At 52.1% G+C, this 24,155-nt stretch overlaps 4 protein-coding genes across 4 annotated transcripts; all 4 read left to right on the forward strand.

Moving 5' to 3' along the window:
• Nucleotides 1-1,161: 1,161 nt before the first annotated feature.
• Nucleotides 1,162-5,741, forward strand: LOC112877169 (protein trichome birefringence-like 33). Its single transcript, XM_025941384.1, has 5 exons — nt 1,162-1,979; nt 3,628-3,799; nt 4,234-4,433; nt 4,658-4,816; nt 5,007-5,741. The coding sequence occupies exons 1-5, from the start codon at nt 1,546-1,548 to the stop codon at nt 5,344-5,346; spliced, it is 1,305 nt and encodes a 434-aa protein (XP_025797169.1). The 5' UTR covers nt 1,162-1,545; the 3' UTR covers nt 5,347-5,741.
• A 3,876-nt stretch (nt 5,742-9,617) lies between these two features.
• Nucleotides 9,618-13,115, forward strand: LOC112872598 (protein trichome birefringence-like 33). The gene is made up of 5 exons (XM_025935653.1): nt 9,618-10,041; nt 10,140-10,366; nt 11,760-12,131; nt 12,218-12,376; nt 12,476-13,115. The coding sequence occupies exons 1-5, from the start codon at nt 9,976-9,978 to the stop codon at nt 12,831-12,833; spliced, it is 1,182 nt and encodes a 393-aa protein (XP_025791438.1). The 5' UTR covers nt 9,618-9,975; the 3' UTR covers nt 12,834-13,115.
• Nucleotides 13,116-17,723: 4,608 nt separating this feature from the next.
• LOC112877794 (protein trichome birefringence-like 34) lies at nt 17,724-19,762 on the forward strand. Its single transcript, XM_025942162.1, has 4 exons — nt 17,724-18,291; nt 18,504-18,678; nt 18,761-18,957; nt 19,058-19,762. The coding sequence occupies exons 1-4, from the start codon at nt 17,750-17,752 to the stop codon at nt 19,614-19,616; spliced, it is 1,473 nt and encodes a 490-aa protein (XP_025797947.1). The 5' UTR covers nt 17,724-17,749; the 3' UTR covers nt 19,617-19,762.
• Nucleotides 19,763-21,627: 1,865 nt separating this feature from the next.
• On the forward strand, nt 21,628-24,088 carry LOC112875723 (protein trichome birefringence-like 34). The gene is made up of 4 exons (XM_025939675.1): nt 21,628-22,139; nt 22,703-22,874; nt 22,965-23,161; nt 23,268-24,088. Exons 1-4 carry the CDS (start codon nt 21,628-21,630, stop codon nt 23,821-23,823), a joined length of 1,437 nt encoding a protein of 478 aa, XP_025795460.1. The 3' UTR covers nt 23,824-24,088.
• The last annotated feature ends 67 nt before the right edge of the window (nt 24,089-24,155 follow it).

Here is a 24,155-nt window from a genome sequence, read left to right on the forward strand (position 1 = left end):
TACAAAACGACCTCACGTTGAAATACCTCAATTTGTACAAAACATATAAAGTCGGACCGGAATATGACGGGAATGAATAAACCATGTACACCTAGGAACCCAGCTCTAGCTACTAGCTCGGTTCCGAGGTCTTGCCCAACTCGGTGAAGTGTACCAGGAAGAAAGAGGCAAAAGCTTTCTAATCAGTGCTCGGGTACTCGCGAGAGGGAAAAGTTCGGTGCTCTAATGCTGCTCAAACCCTCGAATTGTACCAACAGAATTGAAATGATCGGTGCGATGACGATTGGCAGCCGGTGGGAACGTGACCTAAGAGCGGGGGAGGAGGGGGGGGGGGGCAAATTGCAGCCCGTGGCTACTAGCTGTGGATTTTGAATGGACAATAATACATCAGAGAGCTATGCGTTGATGGGATATTAGAAGATTTGCTTTGCGCAAGTAGGAGCCGGAGAATAGTTTCGTCTCTTGTAAAGTCCGCCCCTAGGTGGCGGCATCCTTCTGAAAGGTACGCTGGCAAGTAAGGTTTCCTTTCGACCATCACCGGTTCATTTCACATCCTCCCGACCTAACCTTCAAAATTAGGCAGCCGGAATTCAAACAAAAGTTGGAAGCACGCATAGATGTGCGTGTAGTATATATTTGTTCTCACGTGACGCGAAAAGGACTCAACAAATCAATGGATGGTAAAAACAAAATAGTTGTGTTTCCCCCGACACAATGCCGGGGCAATTTGCTGTGCAGCAAGTATAGCTGTGCCTGTGCTTTGCGTGTGCAGAACTGCAGATGGTTGGCCGAGTCGGTGGGAGCCGGGGGGCTTCATTAATCACCGGTCGCCATCTTCAGCCCCCTGTCCTAGCAAAACTCGAAGCATGGATCTCATGCGTAGCAACGGGCCTACCCGTATCAGCTCCCATTCCGACATGGTCCAAGCCTCCAAAGCCCCCAGCACGCCCAAGTTGTTAGTCGTCTTAATCACAAGCGTGGATGGAGAACGTGGTGCCAAAACCTTTTTTCTTAGAAGATAAAATAAATTTGACCACCTTGACTCGGGTAACGGTGACGGAAGGAGTTCCATTAATTACTCCCCGTAAAAACGGGGAAATGGTAAGTATCTTAGTGTCTTACCCTAATCAGGTCAACGCCGGGTTTGCTTGTGACGCGATTTTCCCAACAAACGCCGGGTCGCGCTCAATCTTGTTTGTTCTCCCTCCGCTACCCACTCATCATGAGCTAGCTGTCCCCACCACGTAAAACTCGGAAGAAAGCCTACTACTACTCCACCAAAAGGGCCCCCAAAACAAAAGGGAAAGAAAAGCAGCTGCTCCTCCAGTTCTCCTCTTCCTCCTCCTGCTCCTCGACCAGATCCCACGCACCCAGCATCAGATCAGGGATCAGGGCGCGCGGCAACCGGTCAGGCTCGACCTCCATTGCCCGTGCGTCCTGCGATGCGAGCAGGAGGAAGAGGAAGAGCGGAGTGCGCGGATAGGAGGAGAGATTAGAGAAGGGAGGAGCCGGGGAGGCAGGGACCTCGCCCCACCCCCCAGGCAGATGAGGACGATGAAGGCGCAGCACTCCAGCAACGGGAGGGGCCGGAGCCCCTTCCTGACGTCCTACGCGCTCACGCTCGCCTTCATCACCTTCGTCTCCGTGCTCTACTTCAAGGACTTCTCCTCCACGCTGCACCAGCCCTTCCTCCACCGCCCGCCGCCCCGCCACCGCGCCCAGATCAGCCGCCCGCTCCTCCCCCGGGACCGTGGCGGCGCAAGTGAGGCCGCGGCGCGGCTGCCGTTCGCGGTGGGCGCGGCGCCGGCGGGGTGCGACGTCGGGCAGGGCGAGTGGGTGTACGACGAGGCGGCGCGGCCGTGGTACCGGGAGGAGGAGTGCCCCTACATCCAGCCGCAGCTCACGTGCCAGGCGCACGGCCGCCCAGACAAGGCGTACCAGCACTGGCGGTGGCAGCCGCGAGGGTGCTCGCTGCCCAGGTAACAAGCCTTCCCCTTCGATTTGCTGCGAGTATGATTGTGAGAAATGGTAGCGATGCCGATCCGGCTGTTCCGAATGAATTTGCTGCGAATTAGGTTCTTGATCCAGGACGGATCGGATCGAGCGCGCTTGTTTCAAATTTTCTTTTGAAGCTAGCTAGTTCTTCCTCAAAAGCAGGATCACCCCCATCTTCTCAAAAAAGGAAAATGGAAACACGACATGCGATGGAGACGTGTCGCTGGAGCGGCGTGGACCGTCGGGTTGGGAACGGACGGCGAAAAATGGCGACGTTTCGAGGCCTGGCTTGTCCACACACGCTTCGTTCCGGACCATCCGAGAGGGTGGCCGGTAGCAAGCGGCCGGCACGCAGCGCAGGCTCCGCTCCAGGCGGCGGCGAGCGCGGGCGCGGTGGGCCTGGTGGGGGTATGGTATCCTGTTTGGTAGCAGACCGTACCTCGCTGTCGTAGGTGAGCAGGTTACCTTGTGTGGGCGCTGCGCGGATGGGGCGCGGCGAGCCACGCGGCGGGGCGTATGGGGCCATGCGGCGACGCGTGCGCCACGGGCCCTGCCGCCCTGGAGCCTGGACGGCAACGTAGGCAACTCGGCAACCAGATGCATTGATGCGTGGGATGTTGGGCGGGTGAGAACGGAGGTTAGCACAGACGGCTCGTCAACTCCGTCTACCGGAACGGGATCATCATCCTTGCCGGCGGACGGCGGTGACGTTCTCCGGCCGGCCGGCCTGCGGGCGCTCCATGAGAGGCGTGGGATCTCAATCATGTGCCGTGGGCACGATCCACTTGACGAAGCGTCTCGCATGAGGGCTCCAGTTGTCGCTGCCCTGGCTCCGTACGGGTCCTCGGGGGCTATTGACTCCTAGCGCTGCGGCGTGCGTGCTGCCGGGCGAGCAAGGGCGTAGGCCGTCACGTGGGCGCGCGGGGTTCGAGCGAGCAAGCCACAGAGGGGCCGGCCGGCCAGCCGGCCAGCCGGACGGTGTGGTCCGCTTGGTACGGTGGGGCCGTACAGTTGTGGATGGAGACGGAGCCTCCATTTGTACGGGCTTGGGTTCCTTCACTACGCACCTTTTCTGTGGATCCGGTCTACGATTGCGCGACAGTACTGATGCTGAGTTTTTGGTGCTTTGTTGCGGGCCGTTTGGTCCCTTGTTGCTTTCGAACCTCATTCTCTCATCTTTCAAAACTCCTGTAGTGCAATTGGTGTGACGTGTGAGGGTCCTGAGGGTGGTACCTGGCATGGAATTTATGAAAGTGTTTCAGCTCATTTGTTAAATTGTTATAGTGACCCTTGGACTCAGTCACTCAAAGATGCAGATATAGGCCAAATCTTGTTTGTGGAAAATCCCTTGGACTAAAAGATGCAGATAGTCATACGAGTATGTATACTATAAGGGTCAGCCCTCAGTGATATGGGATGTGCCATTTAAGATATTCTTTAAGCCAGAGTGATAGCATTGCTATTCCATAGTAATATTTTATATGAGAGGACTGCAATGGGGACACAAATACAATCTGTTTCATAAGCATGCTATGGAGTTTCTTATGCATGGCAAACTCTTCTATTAAATTCTTGTAGTTTTTGTACTATTTATTAATGGAAGGTGTCTTTTTTCTTTTTTGCAATTTGCAGCTTTAACGCAACTCTAATGCTAGAGATGTTACGGGGCAAGCGCATGCTGTTTGTTGGAGATTCCTTGAACCGTGGGCAATACGTATCACTGGTTTGCCTCCTGCATCGACTCATCCCCGAGAACTCCAAGTCCATGGAGACATTTGATTCACTCACAGTTTTCAGAGCAAAGGTATTTCTTTGTTTGTATCTTTCAAAATAACAAATCAATGCTGAAAAACAACATGAGGCATTGCTGAGAATGTGTTGCGGCGTTTTTTGATGCTTAGTGAGCTACTGCACTCACCAAATATAGCTTTGCTTAATTTTTCTACTAGGGCATTTGACATTCTTTTCCCTCCTTTTCTTGTACAGTAACTTTTGAATATTGATATGAAATGTATCCAGTAATATCTCCTCTTACTGTTTTTGCCTCGTAAAAAGATCCCTAGAGCTGTTAGGAAGGATTGAACAAACTCCAGTTAATAAATGCTTATGTATTTCCTGGCAAATGAGAAAAGGTTATTTACACTTTCGTTTTTATCTGCTTCTTTTCTAGCTTCTGGGCTGCATCTATTTTTTTTAGTTTCATCCATGCTGAAAAGTTTAATGCTGCACATTTCCTAGGATTATAATGCCACTATTGAGTTCTACTGGGCTCCCTTTCTGGCCGAGTCAAATTCTGATGATGCCGTGGTGCACCGTATTGCTGATCGAATTGTAAGGGGAACATCAATTGAGAAACATGCAAGATTTTGGAAGGGGGCTGACATTTTGGTATTCAACACCTACCTTTGGTGGATGACTGGGCAAAAGATGAAAATTTTGTAAGTATATTCCTTAACTGTCTGTCCGAAATGGAAGTTTCCTAGTAAATAAACAAATAAGACTAGGTCATGGAATCTGACAGTTTGAAGAAATAATATCTGTTGAGTTACCCTTCTGCAATTTACATTCATGGTGAAACTATAATACCACTGTCTGTTTTAAGACAACCTTTGCTGATGGTACTTCGGCTATATTTCTTATCCTTAACACCTTTTGATTCCAGGCAAAACTCTTTTGAAGATAAAAACAAGGACATCATAGAAATGGAAACAGAGGAAGCCTATGGAATGGTGCTGAACGCTGTGCTGAAATGGGTTGAGAACAACTTGAACCCCAAAACTTCAAGAGTTTTTTTCGTTACTATGTCACCCACTCATACCAGGTATGTCAGCCGAAATGTATAATCTATTTCAAACTTTCCCATGGACATGATAGTTAAAAAACCTCTTCTATGTTTTAAGTACTTCCCATGGACATTATAGTTAAAAAAACTCTTCTATGTTTTAAGTATCAAAAGAACTGACAGAACTGACATGCTTACGATTGATATGTGCTTGTCTTTTTGTTATTAGGAGCAAAGATTGGGGTGAAGATACTGACGGGAACTGCTACAACCAGACAACTCCTATCAAAGATTTGTCTTACTGGGGACCAGGCACTAGCAAGGGCCTGATGCGCGTCATCGGGGAAGTGTTCGGCGCGTCTAAGATCCCTGTCGGGGTTGTGAACATCACCCAGCTCTCTGAATACAGGAAGGATGCACACACTCAGATATACAAGAAGCAGTGGAACCCACTAACCCCGGAGCAGATCGCAAACCCTAAGAGCTACGCGGATTGCACGCATTGGTGCCTTCCAGGGCTCCAGGACACATGGAACGAGCTGCTCTACTCCAAGCTCTTTTTCCCTTGAGCTAAGGTTGGGGCATCTGGAGGGTTTGATGATACCGACCGTTTCCCAGTTGATGAATGATGACTGAACATAAGTTGCTGAACCTGAACTGCACGATCAAGCTGGAGTTGGGAGCATAACATGTCATCTGGGAGGCACTCTGGTATGCTGGAGAATAGTTAGCTTGACGTCTTATAGGTCCAACGTTCTGAAGAACACACACGGTACACGAGAGATGGAAGCTCTGCTGTAGTTCATGTAAGGCCACTTGTCTATACTTTCTTGGTGAAGCTTCCACGCGGCATGGCGTGATTGATGTACGATTCGTTTATTGAACATGAGCGCTAAAATTGCACCTGGTGGCCGTCTGTATACGCTTCTAGTCATAAGAAGCCTCTTGAACCCCATTTGTTATCTGTTTCATGTTATACGGATACTGAAGTAACAAAAGATGGTCGTGTTTCTTCAAAAAAACAAAAAATGTTCGTGTAAGCGCCGTGTTCTGATGAAATGGTTGTCCTTCGTTTGTATCGAATTTGTTTTGATGGGCCGAACGCTGGAAGCTGGCCGGGCCGAGTGGGCCTGAAGACAAACAATGGGGTAAACTATATGCGCAAGGCCCAGAACCCAACACACTCACTCTATAGTTTGTTCCAAGCTCCCTCGCTGTCGTCGGAGTGGAGATGTAACATTTGTTGGTTACGATATTAACCGTGAGTCGTGAGTGTGACGTTGCAGCCGGTCATTGTTTGATCCAAAAACGGTTTCAGGTAGCGTCGGAGGAAGAGGAACTTGTTCTAGAAGCGTTACTCGTGGGTCATGGCGGCAGTCGACACAGGACAGAACAGGCAGCGGCAGGGCGTGGCTGGGGTTGTTGGCTCCGCCGCTGTTGCAGTTAGCTACTGCTCACTCCTAGTAGAGAGTACAGTAGGTAAGTGCTAGACTTTGTTGCCTTGCTAGGACCTTAGCCTTTTTAGGCATCTAGCCGATGACACGTACCCGGCACCAACCCCCTCCCGTGTCCTGTCTTTCCTGCGCGACGGAGCTCCAGCCTCCAAGAAGAACCATGCCCAGAACGAACAAGAACGGTGCGCTAGCTACAGTTGCCGCCGCTCTGCAAGACTGCAAATGCGCTCCGGCAACGGCAGGGCGCTCACGCCGTCGCGCGACGCGGGCCGTCCATGACGGCGACCCAGTCCTTGCTCTCTCTTTTTTTCTCACACAGAGAGGGAGGCCTCTCGCCTTTGGGCGGCCTTCATAGCGCCAGCGAGTCAGCGACCTACTTGCAGAGGCGGCCAGGCGCCGCTGCCGGGCGCGCGCGTGGTGTGGCACCAGCACCATCGCCTGCCGCCTGCCTGCCACCAGCACGGCAGCGCCATGCCCCGCGCGCTCGCCTGTGGGCCGCGGCCTGCTCGGTGCTCCGGCGGCCGTTGTTGCTCCGACGGTTTGCTGAATCATGGGCCAATTACCGTTCCATTATTTGCCCGAGCACTTACACGGCAATTTTTTTAACAAAAACACACACATTTGTCTGAAAAACACGCAGCTCATATCCGCCTGCACGGTTGATTGCAGCAGAAGCATGCCGCTGGGCGCCTTTATTTGGTTTGGTGCGCGCGCGCCTACTCCCTCTCCGTCAGCTCACACCGCCGCCTCGCGGTCTAGTCTAAACCACCGATCTGACATTTTGATGCGCCAGAAAGGAGAAAGGCCGGAAAAGAAGAGTGGTTGGCGACTCGCAGCGTGCGTGTTTGCTTATTAACTCTGCAAAGCGGAACGAAACGACCTCGCGTGACGCTGACACGGCTCCTCCGATCCGAGTCACCCATGGCCGTGCAGTGCCTGCCGTCCCCGGCTCGCCGCCGAGCTTAGCCACCACAAGACGTCGACGCGGCGGAGCCGGAACATTCGGCCGCGAATGGTTCTGGGGATCTGACTGATCTCCCATCGCTGCTCGCCTCGGCGATCGGAGACCAGCTAGCGCCGAGCTGGCGCGCGGGCCCAGCGGCGGGAACCCTGTCGCGGCCAGTTAAATTAAATCCGATCGGGCCGGGCCCACGTGCCGGTGGCATGGCATTCAAGACCTACCGCGGGTACCGCCGCTGTAGACCGCACGCACGGACGGATGGAGACACGCAGCGGAGGCGGCCTACCGGCTACAGGGTACCTAGCATGCACGGCTGACGCTGCCATGCCCGGGTGCTCGTCGCGGCGCTAGGCGTCTTCGTCGTCACGACTCACGAGCGGTGCCCGTACGCGGCCGAACCCAACGTCGCTCAAGTAGCAGGAACGAGTACTACTACTTGCTACGAGGTCGGACCCGCCGGCCCGCCGGCGACGCCGCAACGGCCAGATCACTCGCCGGCGCCGCAGGTCGTCGGATCGGAGAGGAGCGTGATAAACATTTCCCTAGCTACAGCTAGGCCGGATGGACGGACCCCGCCGGCCGGTGGCGACGGCGCAACCGCCAGCACTTCGCCGCGCCCGCACCGCGGGTGCGTTGCATCGAATCGTTAAGTGACCGACTGGTCGGTTGGTTAGCGAGCTAATGCCTTGACCTCGGCAGAGCGGCAGGCTGGTTAAGCCGCTAAATAGGCTGGTAATGGTTGGTCGCTGCGCGCATCGGCGTTGCTACTCCTGCACGCCTGGGCGGAGCCCGAACGGGAAAGGCGACAGCGACGAGCCGGGCGCTCGTGCCTCGAGTGGCCGCGCGCGCTCTGGCCTAGCTGCTGGTACTCCTGAAGCCTCCTCCTGCTGCTCTCGACCGGCTGCCCAACGGGGAGGTTCCTTTCGCGTAATGCGACGGCGATTTCGTCAGATCCTCGACGGCTTCCTTTTTTTCTCCCTCCCCATGGCGGCTCTTCTGAACACTCTGACGGAATGCACGGGCCATTGCGTTGATCAATGAGAAGCTTCTCCGACCTCATCGTTTTCGCTAAGGGCGTGTTTAGTTCGCTGCGTGTAAACGTAAAAATTTTTTGTAAAAGAATCTTACCAATTTGAAGTACTAAATGAAGTCTATTTATAAAACTTTTCGCACAGATGGTTTGTAAATCGTGAGACGAATCTAATGATGCTAATTAATCCATGATTAAGCAATAATTAGCGGATGGTTACTGTAGTATTACTGTTGTAAATATGGATTAAGTAGGTTCATTAGATTCGTCTCGCGATTTACAGCCCATCCATGCAAATGGTTTTGTAAATAGATTTTATTTAGTACTTCAAATTAGCAAGATTTCTTTGAAAATTTTACGTTTACGGTTTTTTTAGGTTTATAGCCCGTGAACTGTTTTAAACGGGGCCTAAATAAATAAAATAGCCACGGACCGTGCACCAAACCAAGGCACTGAGGGGACAACTTTCCCCTGCTTGCTTGTTCAGGTCTGCTGTACCGTCAGGGTTCAGAAAACCCTCACCAAACGCAAATAAGGCAAATGGCCACCTGCCCCGGCACCTTTTGAAACACCTCTTTTTCTCTGCGAGCTTTGCTTGCAAGACACACACACAGAGGAAAATCGAGACTTTGTTTCTGGTACAAGCTCTTGCTTTCCCATGTACTGCAGTATCGTGTCGCTTTCAGTTCAGATTCTCTCATCATGGGATCCGGCGAAATGTTCAGTAAATGTGCCATCTCCTCACGTTGGTTCGTCACCCTAGAATGTCCATCCGCGGTTGTCACCGGATAACGCAAGAGTTTCAGGTACACCAAATGGTGCGAGCAACCCTGAAGTTGACGACCAGGAGACTCTCTCCACCTGCTAAAGTTTTCTTTCAACAGAAGCAATATGCTGCAATAATTTTAAGTTTCAACCGCAACGCTTTGGTCGATACCTCTGCTGCTCGTGTATATACAAATTTAAATCTGACCATTTAATTGGGCAGGTAGTTGAGATTTAATTTTTAGAAAAAAATTTCAAACGCACGATTGCAATTTTCATGAAACGGAGGGAATATCATATTTTTGCCGATAATCTTGCTCTGCCACATTTGATCACAACTGAAACGCCCAAAAATTCCGCGTGACCCAACCCTGATAGGTCCTGCGAACCAATCCGTACGAATTTCGCCAAACGAAATCCCAACAGAAACCCACAAAAATTCCGCGCGAGTCCGTTTCATCCCTATAACCACCCCTCCTCCGGCCGAATTTCGATCCGCCACACGATCGAGATCCCAACCGCAGCCAAGAATCTCAGGAGCAGCAAGCAGAGCAGCGGCCCCCCTCCGCTTCACACCTAACCCGCCCGGTGGTAAAAGAAATCTCACCGGCCCGTGCAGTACCAGGCGTCGCCCTGATTCCGCCAATAAAAACTCCATTGACGAAAGCTTGGCCGGTGTCGTCCTGCCCACGGCGCGCGCGGTTGTTAGAGTGGAGTGACAGCGGCCGGCCGAGGGAGCTGGAGCTGGACCCCTGTCCGTCGCTGCCCCCATCCCACCGGGCGTTATATCTGCTGCTGCAAGCACAGGGGGGAGTCCCATTCGGTCAGTGATAGCTAGCCGCCCCGCTCCGCTTCCAGCTCGCCGCAGCTCAGGGCGGCTCGCACCCAGATCCCAATGCGCGCCGCCGCCGCGTCGCTCTAGGCCGGGATAAGCTGTGGTGAGACCGAGACGCCCGGGGGTCGCGCGGTGACGTAGGTGCGTGCAGCCATGAAGGTCCTCGCCGTGCTGGCGCTCGTCGCCGCCGCCGCGCCGTTCCTCCGCGCCGCAGGCCAGGTACGTACGGAACCCGTGGCTCGCGCGGACGCCGGGGCAGGATACGGCTGGGGCGCAGGCTAATCGTGGTCTCTGGTGGCGCCATTGAGGCCATGCAGGGCGGCGAGGGCGACGGGGCCGGGCCGCTGCCGTTCGCGGTGGGCGCGGCGCCGGCGGGGTGCGACATCGGGCAGGGGGAGTGGGTGCGCGACGAGGCGGCGCGGCCGTGGTACCAGGAGTGGGAGTGCCCCTACATCCAGCCGCAGCTGACGTGCCAGGCGCACGGCCGCCCCGACAAGGGCTACCAGAACTGGCGCTGGCAGCCGCGCGGGTGCTCGCTGCCAAGGTACGTCGTACGGTCACCATCCCTCCCCACGCCGGCGCCGGCCGCCGGCGTTCATCTTCCATGTCTCTCTCGCATTCTGTCTGTACCTAGCTAGCACGGTGAACATTGCGTGTGCCGGTAGCAAGAATCCAATGCTTCTTTTTGGCGAGAGAACGCAGGAACCGTGTGTGCGTGCCCCCGCTTTGCTCTGCTGCACTAGTAGCTTGCAAGAAACCGTGAAGAAAGCTACTAGAAGGGAGGAGTTACTGCTCCTGCTCCCTTTTCTTTTCATTTTTTTACAAAAGTTAAAAGGACGAGAGGTAACAAGTGGTTACTCCACTCATCATCAAGGAGCACCTCAATCCTCGAGTGCCGCGCTCACTTGTGACTTGTAGGACGCCAATAATGCGCTGCAGGGCCGGAGTACAGGACTACACAGTAGTGCGCACAGGGCAGGGCAACAGGAGGAGGTAGTACGTGAGACCTCTGGAGGTTGGGAAAGTTACTAGCAATGGCAGTAACATTAGCTCCTACTAGAACATTGATTGAATCCAAAGAGAGTACTTCAGTATTAGGACCGGCAAAGATTCAGGTAAAAACTACAGAGATTTTACAGTGATACAATGCAGCAACCACGAAATTGACATGAAGAAGTTGTGCTCAGTTAGTTTTCTTTTAAGCTACTCTTGATTTCAGTACAACCTGATCCTAGTTTCCGGTTCAGATTCACAGCTGAGCGTGGTCCATCAGCGCTGATCCACCATGCACAATCTCTCTGTAACTGTAAGCAGACAGCGAGGCCCACGCATGCTTGTGCCCTTGCGAGCCGTCACACTCTCCATCCAAGTCTGTCCTGACTGACCATCCATCCAGCTTCTCACTAGAAACGGTGGTGGCAAACCGTGATGAGCCCATCGACCCATGACTCGCTTGGGCAAGATCCCAGTAAGTGCCTGATCCACCCACTCTCCAGTCCAGGGTTCCCTTCTTAGAAACGGGACGGTTGCTAGCAGAGAGCACAACCCTACAGTACGAAACGTGGTTGCTGCCTCTGCCTTGTGGTCCTTGCTCATAAACGCCGAGGATTGTCTTGGTGCGACGTCCAGCATCATGTAGCCGACTCGGGTCGTTCGTTGCGTTCTGCCGTGAGCACTCGCCGACAAGTGAAGGATCATTACATTCTTTGTTGGTAGAGAGTAGAGATCACTGTACATGAAAGCGATCACTGACAGTCACTTGAATGAAAAAGCCGATTATTTGGCTCACTGGATTTTGAATCTGTTTCATCCAACTAGATTGGAATAGGAAGGAAATTACTGTATCCTATTTTGAATTTTGAAATCTGGGGATCAAATTCGAACCTGAAGATTAAAGTTTCGTCTGAAACCAAGTGTGGAAATTGTGATGCATGCAGCTTCAACGCGACGATGATGCTGGAGATGCTGCGGGGCAAGCGGATGCTGTTCGTGGGCGACTCGTTGAACCGGGGGCAGTACGTGTCCCTGCTGTGCCTCCTCCACCGCGCCATCCCCGACGGCGCCAAGTCGTTCGAGACCGTCGACTCGCTCAGCATCTTCCGGGCCAAGGACTACGACGCCACCATCGAGTTCTACTGGGCGCCCATGCTGGCCGAGTCCAACTCCGACGACGCCGTCGTGCACCGCGTCGACGACCGCGTCATCCGCGGCGCGCCCATGGACAAGCACTCGCGCTTCTGGCAGGGCGCCCACATCCTCGTCTTCAACTCCTACCTTTGGTGGACGGCCGAGGACAAGATCAAGATCCTGTAAGAAGCGCTTGCCCAGAGACACTCCTTATGTGATGACTGATGATGATGAACTGAGCTGATGCCTGATGGATGGATGGACTCAGGAGGGGCGCCGACAACGACTTGAGCAAGGACATCGTGGAGATGAAGGCGGCGGAGGCCTACCGGCTGGTGCTGTACCAGGTGGTCCGATGGCTGGAGCGCAACGCCGACCCCAAGAACTCGCGGGCCTTCTTCGTCACCGCGTCGCCGACCCACACGGAGTGAGTGAGCATAGCCTGCACCATGTCTTGGGGACACAGAGCTTCGTCATCCACTAACATGGGGCTCTCGGTCTCGATCACGATCACCAACATGAACAGTAGCGCGGCGTGGGGCGACGAGGCGGAGGGCGGCAACTGCTACAACCAGACGACGCCGATCGGCGACGCCTCCTACTGGGGCAGCACGAGCCGGGAGATGCTGCGGGTGACGGAGGAGGTGCTGGCCACGTCGCGGGTGCCCGTCGGGGTGGTCAACATCACGCAGCTGTCGGAGTACCGCCGGGACGGCCACACGCAGACCTACAAGAAACAGTGGTCAGAGCCGACGCCGGAGCAGCGCGCCGACCCCAGGAGCTACGCCGACTGCACGCACTGGTGCCTCCCCGGCGTGCCGGACACCTGGAACGAGCTGCTCTACTGGAAGCTCTTCTTCCCCAGCAACGACCAGGCCCTCTGATCGATGAAAGCATGCGTACATACACTTGAAATGAACCCATTATTGGAAGGGGCTAGCCCATGTAACATCATCGATCACGCAGCACATGCATCGTGAAGAGAAAGAAATTTAGATTAAGAAATTGGACGCCGTGTGTGTGTGATTAGTTGCTGTTGTTCATGGAGCAGAAACCTTGGGTGGTGGTCGTCGATGTAACCTTTTTTTTTTCTGTTTTCTTTTTCGATCAGTGTAATGACGCTCTTTTGGTGAATGAAGGAAAAAAGGAACTCATAGAAAGACTTATCCTATCCTTGTATATGCGAACATGATTCCACAATGTAGAAGCGAAATGGATCAACCACACTTGTATTCATGAGCTTCTGCTGCGCAACTAACTAGCGAGCATGCAGGCAGACGCAAGGCATGCAGGCGGCGTGGAGTGCGGATGGCGTTGGCGAGCGAGTCGGGCGCACGGATGCGGGGCGCTGGTGAGCGAGTCCTCGGCGTCGTGCGCATGCAGGCCGTTGTCATCCGAGCGAATCCAGGACGCCCGACAGGGATGCAAGTGGGTATCTAATGGTATTTTATAGATCAACTAAAAAATTATGATGGTATGATGCTATCCTAATTCATTTCTTCTCTTAAATTAATTATGTTGCCATCCTACTTCATTTTATCAATTTTTTTAGATTGGCCTAATAATTTAAAATAAATATAACTTGCATGACTAGTTGCATGGCTTAACACACAACATGTGTTAAAGCGGGCACATTGTCACGCTACCTCATGGATTCAACAAGCAATTGTAAATATGTAATTGCTCAAAGCACGAACATCTCCAGGCCACTTCATGGTAGTACCCCTGTCTTTTTCTTTTTTGAGATAGCCTCGCTTAAGAGGTAGTACCCCTGTCCTGCAGGCTGCATTGGTGCATGTCTGATCAACCAATAAAGATTCTTGATTCAGTTGAAGGTCAGGTCGATCTCCCCAATTCCCTCGCAAGAAAAGGGTCGACCTCCTATCCAGCTGGCTGTAATGTCTAATCAACCAAGATTCTCAATGTTATAGGAGGTTGGGTCTGTTTCTAGTCATGGCAACTTCAGGCTTCAGCGGACACTAAGAATTATGCAACGGCTTCAGCAGACACGAAGAATTGTATGTCTAATGATCAACATCGCGGGTGCGAGATACTGCAGTTTAAAGTAGAGGAAATCATTTGGGCAACGAATCTTCGAAACTTTTGTGTTGGACAAGTTTTTACCAAAATCTTGGAAGGGAAGTAAGATTTCGATTTGTTTTTATTTGAGTTTCAGTTCTGCTGTCCAATTAACTTGAGTAGCCCAGTTGTTGTGCTTCCTATTTCCTTTTCATGAATTTATAGTTCATGCTAATTCATTGGTAGCAATTCTAACAAATTGATTCACCAGAATGGCTACCAATATCAAATGATAGAACAAATTTTAACAGTGGGCTACCTATCTTGTTGCTGAAAGTCACTTTCCAATTTCCACAAACTTGATTGACAAGGACACCAATTCAGTGTAGGCATATGAAACGGAAACCCAAACTAATCGGACGTGAAACTATGAATATCTGCATAGCAAACCACGCTTAAAGTTGGTGAGTGAATGGTACTTCCCTGCTATTGATCAATAACGAGTCTATGCAGTCAGGACTTTGTGGGGGCTGAGAATGAGATGGACTGATGGGCTTTGTTGGAATCTCATTCTCACCAAAATGGTGTTGGTTACTTGGTTACATGTCATCTGCTCCACATAGACTTCTCCGAAAAATTGCAAACCTTAGCTTGCAAGCCAGAGGGGGGCGGTTCTGACTTTGCAAGCACATCACTGGTAGTATAATGAACAAATTTTCTTCAGAGTTCAGACACACCAAGCTGAAGCCCCCTTTCCAGTTGTTCTTTTCATGTCGGTCAGAACCACCTCATCTCTTTTCCATTTCCAGTGTATATGAAAGAGCAGACACTAGCTACTACGGTGGATGCCATGATTTGAGAAGAGTGAGGCGTTGATACGGTTCCTAGACCTGCAGGTTTAGCCATTTAGGTGCACCAAAACTCACGAGGTCAGGCAGCAACTACTCTAAAGTCAGCAGCGCCTCATGAACAATCTGCTTGTTCTGCTTGTTACTGATTGTTTCTTCATCATTGCACAAAGCGCGAACATCTCCGGGCAAGCTCATGGTAGTACCTTCTGTACTGCTGTCTGCATTGGTACAATGTCTCATCAACCAAAAGAGATACTCGATTCAGTTGAAGGTTAGGCCGATCTGCTCACCTGATCATGTAGAATCTTTCTGCCCCACATGAAATCCTTTCCAAAGCTTCAAGTCTAATACTATTCTCTTGAAAACAAAATGCTTTCGTTCACTACCTGACCTTATTCATTTGGTTCTGAGCTCTGACGGTGACGGCAGTAGAGTCTCATGCTTCAGCTGGGTGTTGGGTCATTCTCTGTCCTCATATCTGAGAGCAAAACTTCAGCAGACACGAAGAGCTTTGCGGATGGCAAATTGATATGGAGAAATAACAAAGAGGCCTTCTTACAAGCTTTTGTGCTTGACAAGTTTTTACCACAATCCTACAAGGGAAGTAAGATATCAATTTGATTCGAGTTTCAGTTCCCTTCACTAGACTAGCCTAATTGTTGTGCTTCCTATTACCTTTTCATAAGTTTATACTACATGCTTTGCAGGCTCCAATTCATTGGCCGCAATTCGAATAAATTGATTCACCAGAATGGTTAGCAATACCATAGATGGGAAATCATAGAACAAGTTTTAAACAATGGGCTAGCTTTCCATCTTGTCGCTGAAAGTCACTTTCCACTTTCCACAAACATGATGATAATGACACTGCTTCAGTTTGGTGATTCACAAAAGGAATATGCAAAGGAGACCCTAACTAATCGGACGTGACACCATATATGTATATATGCACTGTAAACCAAGCTTTTAAGTTGGCGAATGAATGGTACTTCCCAGCTATTGATGCGTAATCAGTCTCTGCACTCAGGACTCTGCGGGGGCAGAGATGGACTGATTGGCTCCGTTGGAATCTCATTCTCACCCAGATGCTGTTGGTTACATGTCATCTGCTACACATAGACCTCTCCAAAAATCTATAAACCTTGCTTGCAAGCCAGAGGGAGCAGTTCTGACTTTGCAAGTACATTATGTCATCATTACTTGTAGTGTAGTGAACAATTTGTATTCAGACACACCAAGGTGAACCCTCTTTTGGCTGTTCTTTATATATCGTCAGAACCACTTTGTTATTTCTCCATCTCCAGTGTCTTTATATATACGAGTGCACACTAGTACTACAATTACGCTTTACAACATGATTTGGAGAAGAACTGAGGCAAGCATGGATACAGTTCCTAGAACAAATGATCTTGGTTAAATGCCATCTACTCCACATAAACTTCTCCAAAATTTCATAAGCCTTAGCTTGCAAGGCACTGGCCAAAGTTCTGACTTTACAAGCACATCTCCATTACTGCTTCTTCTTCTGAAACAAATTGCCATCAGAAAACACCAAGCTGAAGCCTCTTTTCATTAATTCTTTATTTGTCGGTCAGAACCACTTCCTCACTTCTCCAGGGTTTGTACAAGTGGATACTAGCTACTATAATACGTTTCCTTTTTAGCGACCGCGCCTGAGCACGTTTTTCATTAAGAGGAGAGAGGGAACAGTAACATTACAACATGTGATCTCGATAGAGATCACCGCAACACAAAAAGGCAGTAGTAGCGATTACATATTAACCAATTCGCGACCTAAAGTGACTACCCTTGCAGGGTCAGTGGCGTCATACGCTAACCAAGGAAACAGCTGAAGAAGGTGTTTCAAACCGGCATAGCACCACATCCTTCCGTCATCGATGATGAGATCCACAAGTTCATTAGTTGTCACCTTCTCCTTTTGGAAGATGCGCCGATTGCGTTCCTTCCAAATCGACCAGGCTACCAGGATCACCAGGGAGTCGAAGGCTTTCCTCAATTCTTTTCTGATTTGCTTTCGTGATGACAACCACCAGTCAAAGAAATCTTGAAGTGTGCCTGTAGGAGTTAGCCTTTGTAAGTTGCATCGCCATAGCACTGCAAACCAGATTTCTTTGGCCAGCACGCAAGTAGACAGCAAGTGAGAAATTGTCTCCGAGTGCTGATCACAGAAAGTGCAGTTATCATCATTCTGGAGGTTGTGTCTCTTCCGTCTTGCTCCAGTCCAGCAACGGTCATGCATAGCGAGCCAAATGAAGAACTTACAGAGACCTGGTGTTCGTGTTTTAGTAAGCACTTTTGCCCCAGGCACGGCGTGTTGTCCAATGAAAAGAGCTCTATAGGCAGAAGCAGTTGAGAATTGCCCATCGGTTGTCCATTTCCATCTGAACTTGTCTTCAGTACCTGAGTTCAAGGCATGGATAAAGTTGCGTTGTCGTATGACATCCCAGATTAGTAGATAGTCAATGATAACCTGGACCGTTAAAGCGCCAGTAATATCCCGTGCCCATGCATTGTTCTCTAGTCCTTGCGCCATAGTTTTTTTCCTACGGACCTGTGGGCGCACAGCATTCAGAAGGGCCGGGGCGATATCGGCAATTGAGCGACCATCTATCCATTTGTCTGTCCGGAAAAAAGAGTGCAAGCCATCTCCAACTTCTACGATTATGGAAACCGCGACCAGGGCTTCAACTTCTACTATAATACGTTTCACGCCATGATTTGGGCAAGAATTGAGGCATTGATACAACCCCTACACCAGGTTTTAGACGTTTAGGTGCACCAAAACGAAGATCAAGCGGCAACAACTCTCACCTAAAAGGATCCTTTTACCACAAGCCACCAGCACCTGCTGCATCAGTGCCGGTGGTTTGCACTGGCCTGCAGCATGCAAGCTATTTGATCGTGCATGCATGGGTGCAAGGGTCGGGGGTCAGTTCGACGCCGTGAAGATGACCGGGAACACCCCGCCGCGGAAGGGCCGAAGCACGGTCGCCTCAGGCGGCGGCGGCGGCGGCGTCGAGGAGGCGTGGCTGGTGGCGGAGGCGCCGGTGAAGAAGTCCCACGCGAGGGCGGCGGAGTGTGGCGTCACCGTCCGCTTCGGCCACCGCGGCCACTTCAACTGGTTCGTGCTGCTGCTGCTCGTGCTGTTCATCGTCCTCGCCGTCTCGATCACCAGCAACAACGACGGCAGCGACGGCCACGAGCAGCGGGAGGCGGCGACGACCGTACCGCCGCCGCCCGCCGATGACCCCGCCGACGGCGAGCAGGTTGAACTTGTGGGCGAGTGCGACATGTCCTCCGGCCGGTGGGTGTACGACGACGTGGCGTACCCGCTGTATGAGGAGAGCGCGTGCAAGTTCATGTCGGATCAGTCGGCGTGCGGCAAGTTCGGGAGGACGGATCTCAAGTACCAGCACTGGAAATGGCAACCGCACGGCTGCGACCTTCCCAGGTACTGTGCGTTTATCATTTATCAATGTCGCAGAAATTATGTTACTAAATCCATTTTGGTGAATTTCACAAGAACAAATAATGGAAATTCGATTTTTTGTAAAAAAAATGATTTGGAGTCAACGGATTGTTCAACTGCTCACGTCGTAGAAGCTGTGCAGTGCAGTAGTTGGCTTGTTCTGTGCTTAGCTGCTGATGGATGCTTGTGCGCAGGTTCGACGCGGCGCGGCTGCTCCGGCGGCTGCGCAACAAGCGGCTGGCGTTCGTCGGAGACTCGCTGAACCGGAACCAGTGGATATCCATGGTCTGCCTCATCGACACCGCCACACCGACGCTGCACAAGTCCATGGCCGGCGGCAACACCTCGCTCGTCTCCTTCAAGATACATGTACGATTAGCCGATCGTGGCAATCACCAGTAGTGTAAATGAAGCATGAATCTCACCTGACATCGTCAATTTTCGTGCGCAGGAGTACAACGCGTCGGTGGACTTCTACTGGTCGCCGCTGCTGGTGGAGTCCAACTCGGACGACCCGGTGCACCACCGGGTCGCCGACCGCGCCGTGCGCGCCGGCTCCATCGCCAGGCACGCCAGGCGCTGGGACGACGCCGACGTCCTCGTCTTCAACTCCTACCTCTGGTGGCGCCGCCCCACCATGAAAGTCCTGTGAGTGTGTAGCATCAGATGAGTTATTATGGGCGCCGAGCTGTGTCACGTACGTGTGTGATCTGACTGGCACTGACCGTGCGCTTGGCGCGTGCAGCAGGCGGGGATCGTTTGAGGCGGCGGCAAATGCGGCGGCGGAGGGCGCGCACCGGGCGGCGTACGAGGTGACCGACAGCCTGCGGGCATTCGAGCTGTCGATCAGGACATGGTCGGAGTGGCTCGAGCTCCACGTCGACCGCGCCCGCACCCAGCTCTTCTTCACGAGCATGTCGCCGACGCACCTCCGCTCGGACGAGTGGGAAGCCGGCGACGATGGAGCCAGCACTAACCACCAGTGCTACAACGAGACGGAGCCGATCCTGGCGGAGGGGCACCGCGGGCGGGACACGGACCCGGCGTTCGCGCGCGCGGTGGAGGCGGAGGTGGCGCGGCTGGCGGAGCGCGGCGTGGCGGTGCGGGTGCTCAACGTGACGCAGCTGTCGGAGCACCGCAAGGACGCGCACCCGTCGGTGCACCGGCGGCAGTGGAGCCCGCCCACGGCGGCGGAGCAGGCGGCGCGGGCGCGCGACCCCAGCAGCGGCGCCGACTGCATCCACTGGTGCCTCCCCGGCGTGCCCGACGTCTGGAACCAGATGCTCTACGCGCACATGGCGTCCTGACCAACGAATTGAACTAGTAGTACGCGGTAGGATGATGATTGCCAGGCGAGCCGAAGTGGTTCTGCAGTTCCATTTTGTTTTATCCATAAATTTTGGGTGTTACGATGATGTGCAAATGTCAGGCCTTTCATATTTTTGGTCCGAAATCGAGGAGTTCAATTATTATTTCTTTTTTTTTGAAGGAGGAGTCCAATTATAACTTTAAAGTAATCCCTTTATTTTTTTTCACAACACGTATTTCATTTCGCTAAAATAAGGTTTTGACAAAAATTGCTTTACAAACATTTCACTCGTGTGATACAAAAGTATGCTTATGAGAAAGTATTTTGAATACAAATATAGTGACATCAACTTTGTGTCACGAAAAGTATGTTCTAAATAAAGAGTAATTATTGATTGAGAATTTATACTAATGAAACAAAATAAGCTTTGCATGTTTAAGTAAACTAAGTAGGAATGCAAGTGGGCTTGTTCACGAGTCCGCAAATATGTTCTTTTGTTGTGTGTTAGCCAGAATCCAAGAAACAAAACGCATATTTACGGACTCGGGGGTAAGCCAACTTGCATGCTTAGATATAGGCGGTTGGCAGCACCTGCTTCCGTTCCATCTACGTATCTAGAAAAGTCAAAACGACTAATAATTTGGAATGATGGGAGTATAATTTTAAAATTCCAACTTAACCTGATGTGCACATGAATTTGGAAGTCCATTTGAACAAACATGCGCCCTCGTGCACCGGCCGTTGCGTGAATGCCAAGACCGAGGAAAAATAAAGCGTGTTTGGCTGTTGTCCCTACCCGGCCCCGCCAAAGCATTGGCCGGCCAAATCTTGCCGGACAAAACGGCCACCCAAGAATCGGCCGCGCGTGGGCTTAAAAATGAACTGCGTGTGCGTGTGTGGGTGTGGGCAAGACAAATCGTGGTAGCTATCCAAACGCTCTCGTTGCTGCTGGCAACGGCCAAAATTTGGCATGGCAATCACGGGCACCAATCCAAACATGCCCTGAATGTATGTGTTTTTGTTTGATCGCAGGCTATGTTTCTTCATCAATTTGCAGCTTTTCGCTGCACCTCTTCGCACGCGGGGAACGAATGATTTTCTCCGCTGTCCACTCCGATCAGGATTCCACGCAACCCAAATTGCAAGACGTGTCAATACGGCAAGCTTTGCTTGGACACGAGCAACTCTTAATCCTTTCAACCATCACCATAGCACTCATTGTTAAGCATTACTAGTTGCAAGCTTAAGCGCATCCTGTTTTCCTTTTAAATAAGCACCCGGTGTGATTAGCTAGCACGGCGAGAAAAATCAGATGTTCTTTTTTGCTAATCATCTCACTGCAGAAGCTCTCATTCCTCTGCGGCTGCTTTTCTGTCCTGAGAAAGGTGATGATCGTACCCATAAAAATAAAAGGTCGGCGTGCCATCATTTTTCTTCTTCTTTTAGGTGGCGACATGCTTGCCGAAGGGCGAAGGCTACACCGCTGTGGAGCTGAGGAATGTGAAGCAGTGTGCAGCCGGCATAGTTGCAGGCTTGCAGCTGAATATCATTGCATTACACGACCATCATGTCTGCGTGCTGACAGTGGAGATGATTTTCTAAAGCCATGCACGTGCAAAATGCTAGTAAAAAGTAGTTTCTATGATTTTCCTTTTGGCAGAACCATCTACTTCTCGAGTTTCTAAGAAAACGAGAGATATGGTAGTTTGGTGCTGCGTAAAGGTTTGGCAAGGATGAAACACGGACGAGATGGATTGAAGCTTAGTCTTCTTGATTTCTTTCTTTGTTTTAGAGTTTTATTTCTTGTGTATTATTTTTTTGTTTTAGAGTTTTATTTCTTGTATTTTTAGATGCTCGTTTGAGATTTAAAGTGTAAGAATCCTTATACGATTGGCTGTAGACATTCACACGTGAACGTTCAGGGTCGAGATTTTCCTTTTCGTTTATCAAAAAAATCCACCTCTCCACGTCCACTCTCCACAAGGGCACACTACACTAGCAACGCCAAGATGACCGTGAGCGTCGCCCAAGGGCGGAAGGCCAGGAGTACGGCCGCCGGCGCCGGCTGTGGCGGCCTCGAGGAGGCGTGGCTGCTGGTGCAGGCCCCGGCCACGAAGCAGCACCACGCGAGGGCGGCGGTGTGGGGCGTCACCGTCGGCGTCGGGCTACGGGGCCGCTTCTACTCGCTCGTGCTGCTGGTCCTCGTGCTGCTCCTCGTCCTCACCGCCTCGGTCACCACCGTCGACGACAACGGCGAAGGCGGCGCCAAGCCGCAGGCGGCGACGACCACCGTGCCGCGTTCCCATGGCACAGGCGACGGCGCGGGGGGCGTTCATCATCATGCAGCCGGCGAGTGCGACATGTCATCGGGCCGGTGGGTGTACGACGGCGCGGCGTACCCGGTGTACAGGGAGAGCGCGTGCAGGTTCATGTCGGACCAGACGGCGTGCGAGAAGTTCGGGAGGACGGATCGCAGGTACCAGCGCTGGAGGTGGCAGCCGCACGGCTGCGACTTGCCGAGGTATGTACGTGTCTCTCTGGCGCCCAAATTTGCTCAAATTTTGGTGTGATGAAGAATGCACGTGAACGGATTCAATATTTGAATGAGATTGTAACTATTTTCTTAGTGCGAAACTAGATGCGCATACTATTCCCACCTCAAACTTGATTCTAGGAGAAGACTGAGTATTCAACATTGTAATGTGTATTTTAATATGGAAAAGAAATTCAAACGAAAGGCAGATTTTGATTAATATTTTCCTTCAATGTTGTTCATTATCAAACATCACCTCAAAAGCACATTTCACCTAAAAGTTTTTAAAGGTCTTTGAATTGGAACGTACTGGTGCAGCTTTTGTAGACTAAAAAATGAATGAAATTTTACTGATTACTAATTATAACATGCACAAATTTGTCATTTGTTGTTTGAATTCGTTAAAATAAATACTTCCCACCTTGAGTAATAGAAGGAGTTGTCAGTTGCCATTTGTTTTTTCTTCTTCTTGGGTTGAACGAGTAAGTAGTCATTTGCTGACTACGCGTGACGGTACGTGTGTAATTTGCGTACATGGAAATGGTGAATAGGTTCGATGCGGCGAGGCTTCTGCTGAAGCTGCGCGACAAGCGGCTGGCGTTCGTCGGCGACTCGCTGAACCGGAACCAGTGGGTGTCCATGGTCTGCCTCATCGACACCGCCACCCCGACGCTGCACAAGTCCATGGCCAACAATGGGTCTCTCGTCTCCTTCAAGATCCATGTAAGCATCATTTGTTCTTGCAGATGGGTTCAGACTTCAGATGACCTGCAATCATCAATGCTTTTTTTGTCTTTTCTTTTTGGCGCGCAGGAGTACAACGCGTCGGTGGATTTCTACTGGTCGCCGCTGCTTGTGGAGTCCAACTCCGACCACCCGGTGCACCACCGGGTCGCCGACCGCATCGTGCGGGCCGGCTCCATCGCCAAGCACGCCAGGCGCTGGGCCGACGCCGACGTCCTCGTCTTCAACTCCTACCTCTGGTGGCGCCGCCCCGCCATCAAAGTCATGTAAGCGATCCCGCGGCCACGGCGATGAGGACGAGGCGTGTAGTGCGCCGTGGATTCATGCGTGTGCGTGCGTGTTGGATTTGGCACTGACCGCGAGCGCGTGCAGGTGGGGGTCGTTTGAACAAGCGGCGGCGGCGGAGGGCGATCACGGGGCGGCGTACGAGGTGGCCGACGGCCTGCGCGCGTTCGAGCTGGCGATCAGGACGTGGTCGGAGTGGCTCGAGCTCCACGTCGACCGCGCCCGCACCCAGCTCTTCTTCACAAGCATGTCGCCGACGCACCTCCGCTCGGACGAGTGGGAAGCCGGCGACGATGGAGCCAGCACTAACCACCAGTGCTACAACGAGACGGAGCCGATCCTGGCGGAGGGGCACCGCGGGCGGGACACGGACCCGGCGTTCGCGCGCGCGGTGGAGGCGGAGGTGGCGCGGCTGGCGGAGCGCGGCGTGGCGGTGCGGGTGCTCAACGTGACGCAGCTGTCGGAGCACCGCAAGGACGCGCACCCGTCGGTGCACCGGCGGCAGTGGAGCCCGCCCACAGCGGCGGAGCTGGCGGCGCGGGCGCGCGACCCCAGCAGCGGCGCCGACTGCATCCACTGGTGCCTCCCCGGCGTGCCCGACGTCTGGAACCAGATGCTCTACGCGCACATCGTGGCGGCGTGACCAACGAGCTAGTAGGATGATTTTGCCAAGCGAGCCGAAGTAGATGGTAATCGTTACAACAGGAAATGTTCAACAAAAAATGGTCCAGTGGGCCACGAGTGTCCATATTACTAGCTCAGATATATGGGCCTTGCCGTGGCGCAAATCGCAAGCATCCGGCCCACAGATTGCCAGCTGAGAGACAAGCCCACAGCAATGCTGGTGTATCATTTGCTATATTTTACCCTCCTGCGACGTTTGTAACTAGCAGAGTGTTAGTGTGTTACCTTACCTTGTCAAATTTTGTAACTAGCGGGTCAGCGGATGCACGTCGTCCAATGACATGTACGGAA

Source organism: Panicum hallii, chromosome 9, assembly GCF_002211085.1.
Source record: "Panicum hallii strain FIL2 chromosome 9, PHallii_v3.1, whole genome shotgun sequence".
Lineage (NCBI taxonomy): Eukaryota > Viridiplantae > Streptophyta > Magnoliopsida > Poales > Poaceae > Panicum > Panicum hallii.

What these genes read in the sequence shown, in the direction of transcription:
- LOC112877169 (XM_025941384.1), top strand. Translation starts at nt 1,546, where the DNA reads ATGAGGACGATGAAGGCGCAGCACTCCAGCAACGGGAGGGGCCGGAGC. An exon ending in CGAGGGTGCTCGCTGCCCAG is followed by an intron (nt 1,980 to 3,627) that starts GTAACAAGCCTT and finishes TGCAATTTGCAG; the next exon opens with CTTTAACGCAACTCTAATGC. An exon ending in ATGTCACCCACTCATACCAG is followed by an intron (nt 4,817 to 5,006) that starts GTATGTCAGCCG and finishes TTTTGTTATTAG; the next exon opens with GAGCAAAGATTGGGGTGAAG.
- LOC112872598 (XM_025935653.1), top strand. Translation starts at nt 9,976, where the DNA reads ATGAAGGTCCTCGCCGTGCTGGCGCTCGTCGCCGCCGCCGCGCCGTTC. An exon ending in TCCTCCGCGCCGCAGGCCAG is followed by an intron (nt 10,042 to 10,139) that starts GTACGTACGGAA and finishes GAGGCCATGCAG; the next exon opens with GGCGGCGAGGGCGACGGGGC. An exon ending in CGCGGGTGCTCGCTGCCAAG is followed by an intron (nt 10,367 to 11,759) that starts GTACGTCGTACG and finishes TGATGCATGCAG; the next exon opens with CTTCAACGCGACGATGATGC.
- LOC112877794 (XM_025942162.1), top strand. Translation starts at nt 17,750, where the DNA reads ATGGGTGCAAGGGTCGGGGGTCAGTTCGACGCCGTGAAGATGACCGGG. An exon ending in CACGGCTGCGACCTTCCCAG is followed by an intron (nt 18,292 to 18,503) that starts GTACTGTGCGTT and finishes GCTTGTGCGCAG; the next exon opens with GTTCGACGCGGCGCGGCTGC. An exon ending in CGCCCCACCATGAAAGTCCT is followed by an intron (nt 18,958 to 19,057) that starts GTGAGTGTGTAG and finishes CGCGTGCAGCAG; the next exon opens with GCGGGGATCGTTTGAGGCGG.
- LOC112875723 (XM_025939675.1), top strand. Translation starts at nt 21,628, where the DNA reads ATGACCGTGAGCGTCGCCCAAGGGCGGAAGGCCAGGAGTACGGCCGCC. An exon ending in CACGGCTGCGACTTGCCGAG is followed by an intron (nt 22,140 to 22,702) that starts GTATGTACGTGT and finishes AATGGTGAATAG; the next exon opens with GTTCGATGCGGCGAGGCTTC. An exon ending in CGCCCCGCCATCAAAGTCAT is followed by an intron (nt 23,162 to 23,267) that starts GTAAGCGATCCC and finishes GAGCGCGTGCAG; the next exon opens with GTGGGGGTCGTTTGAACAAG.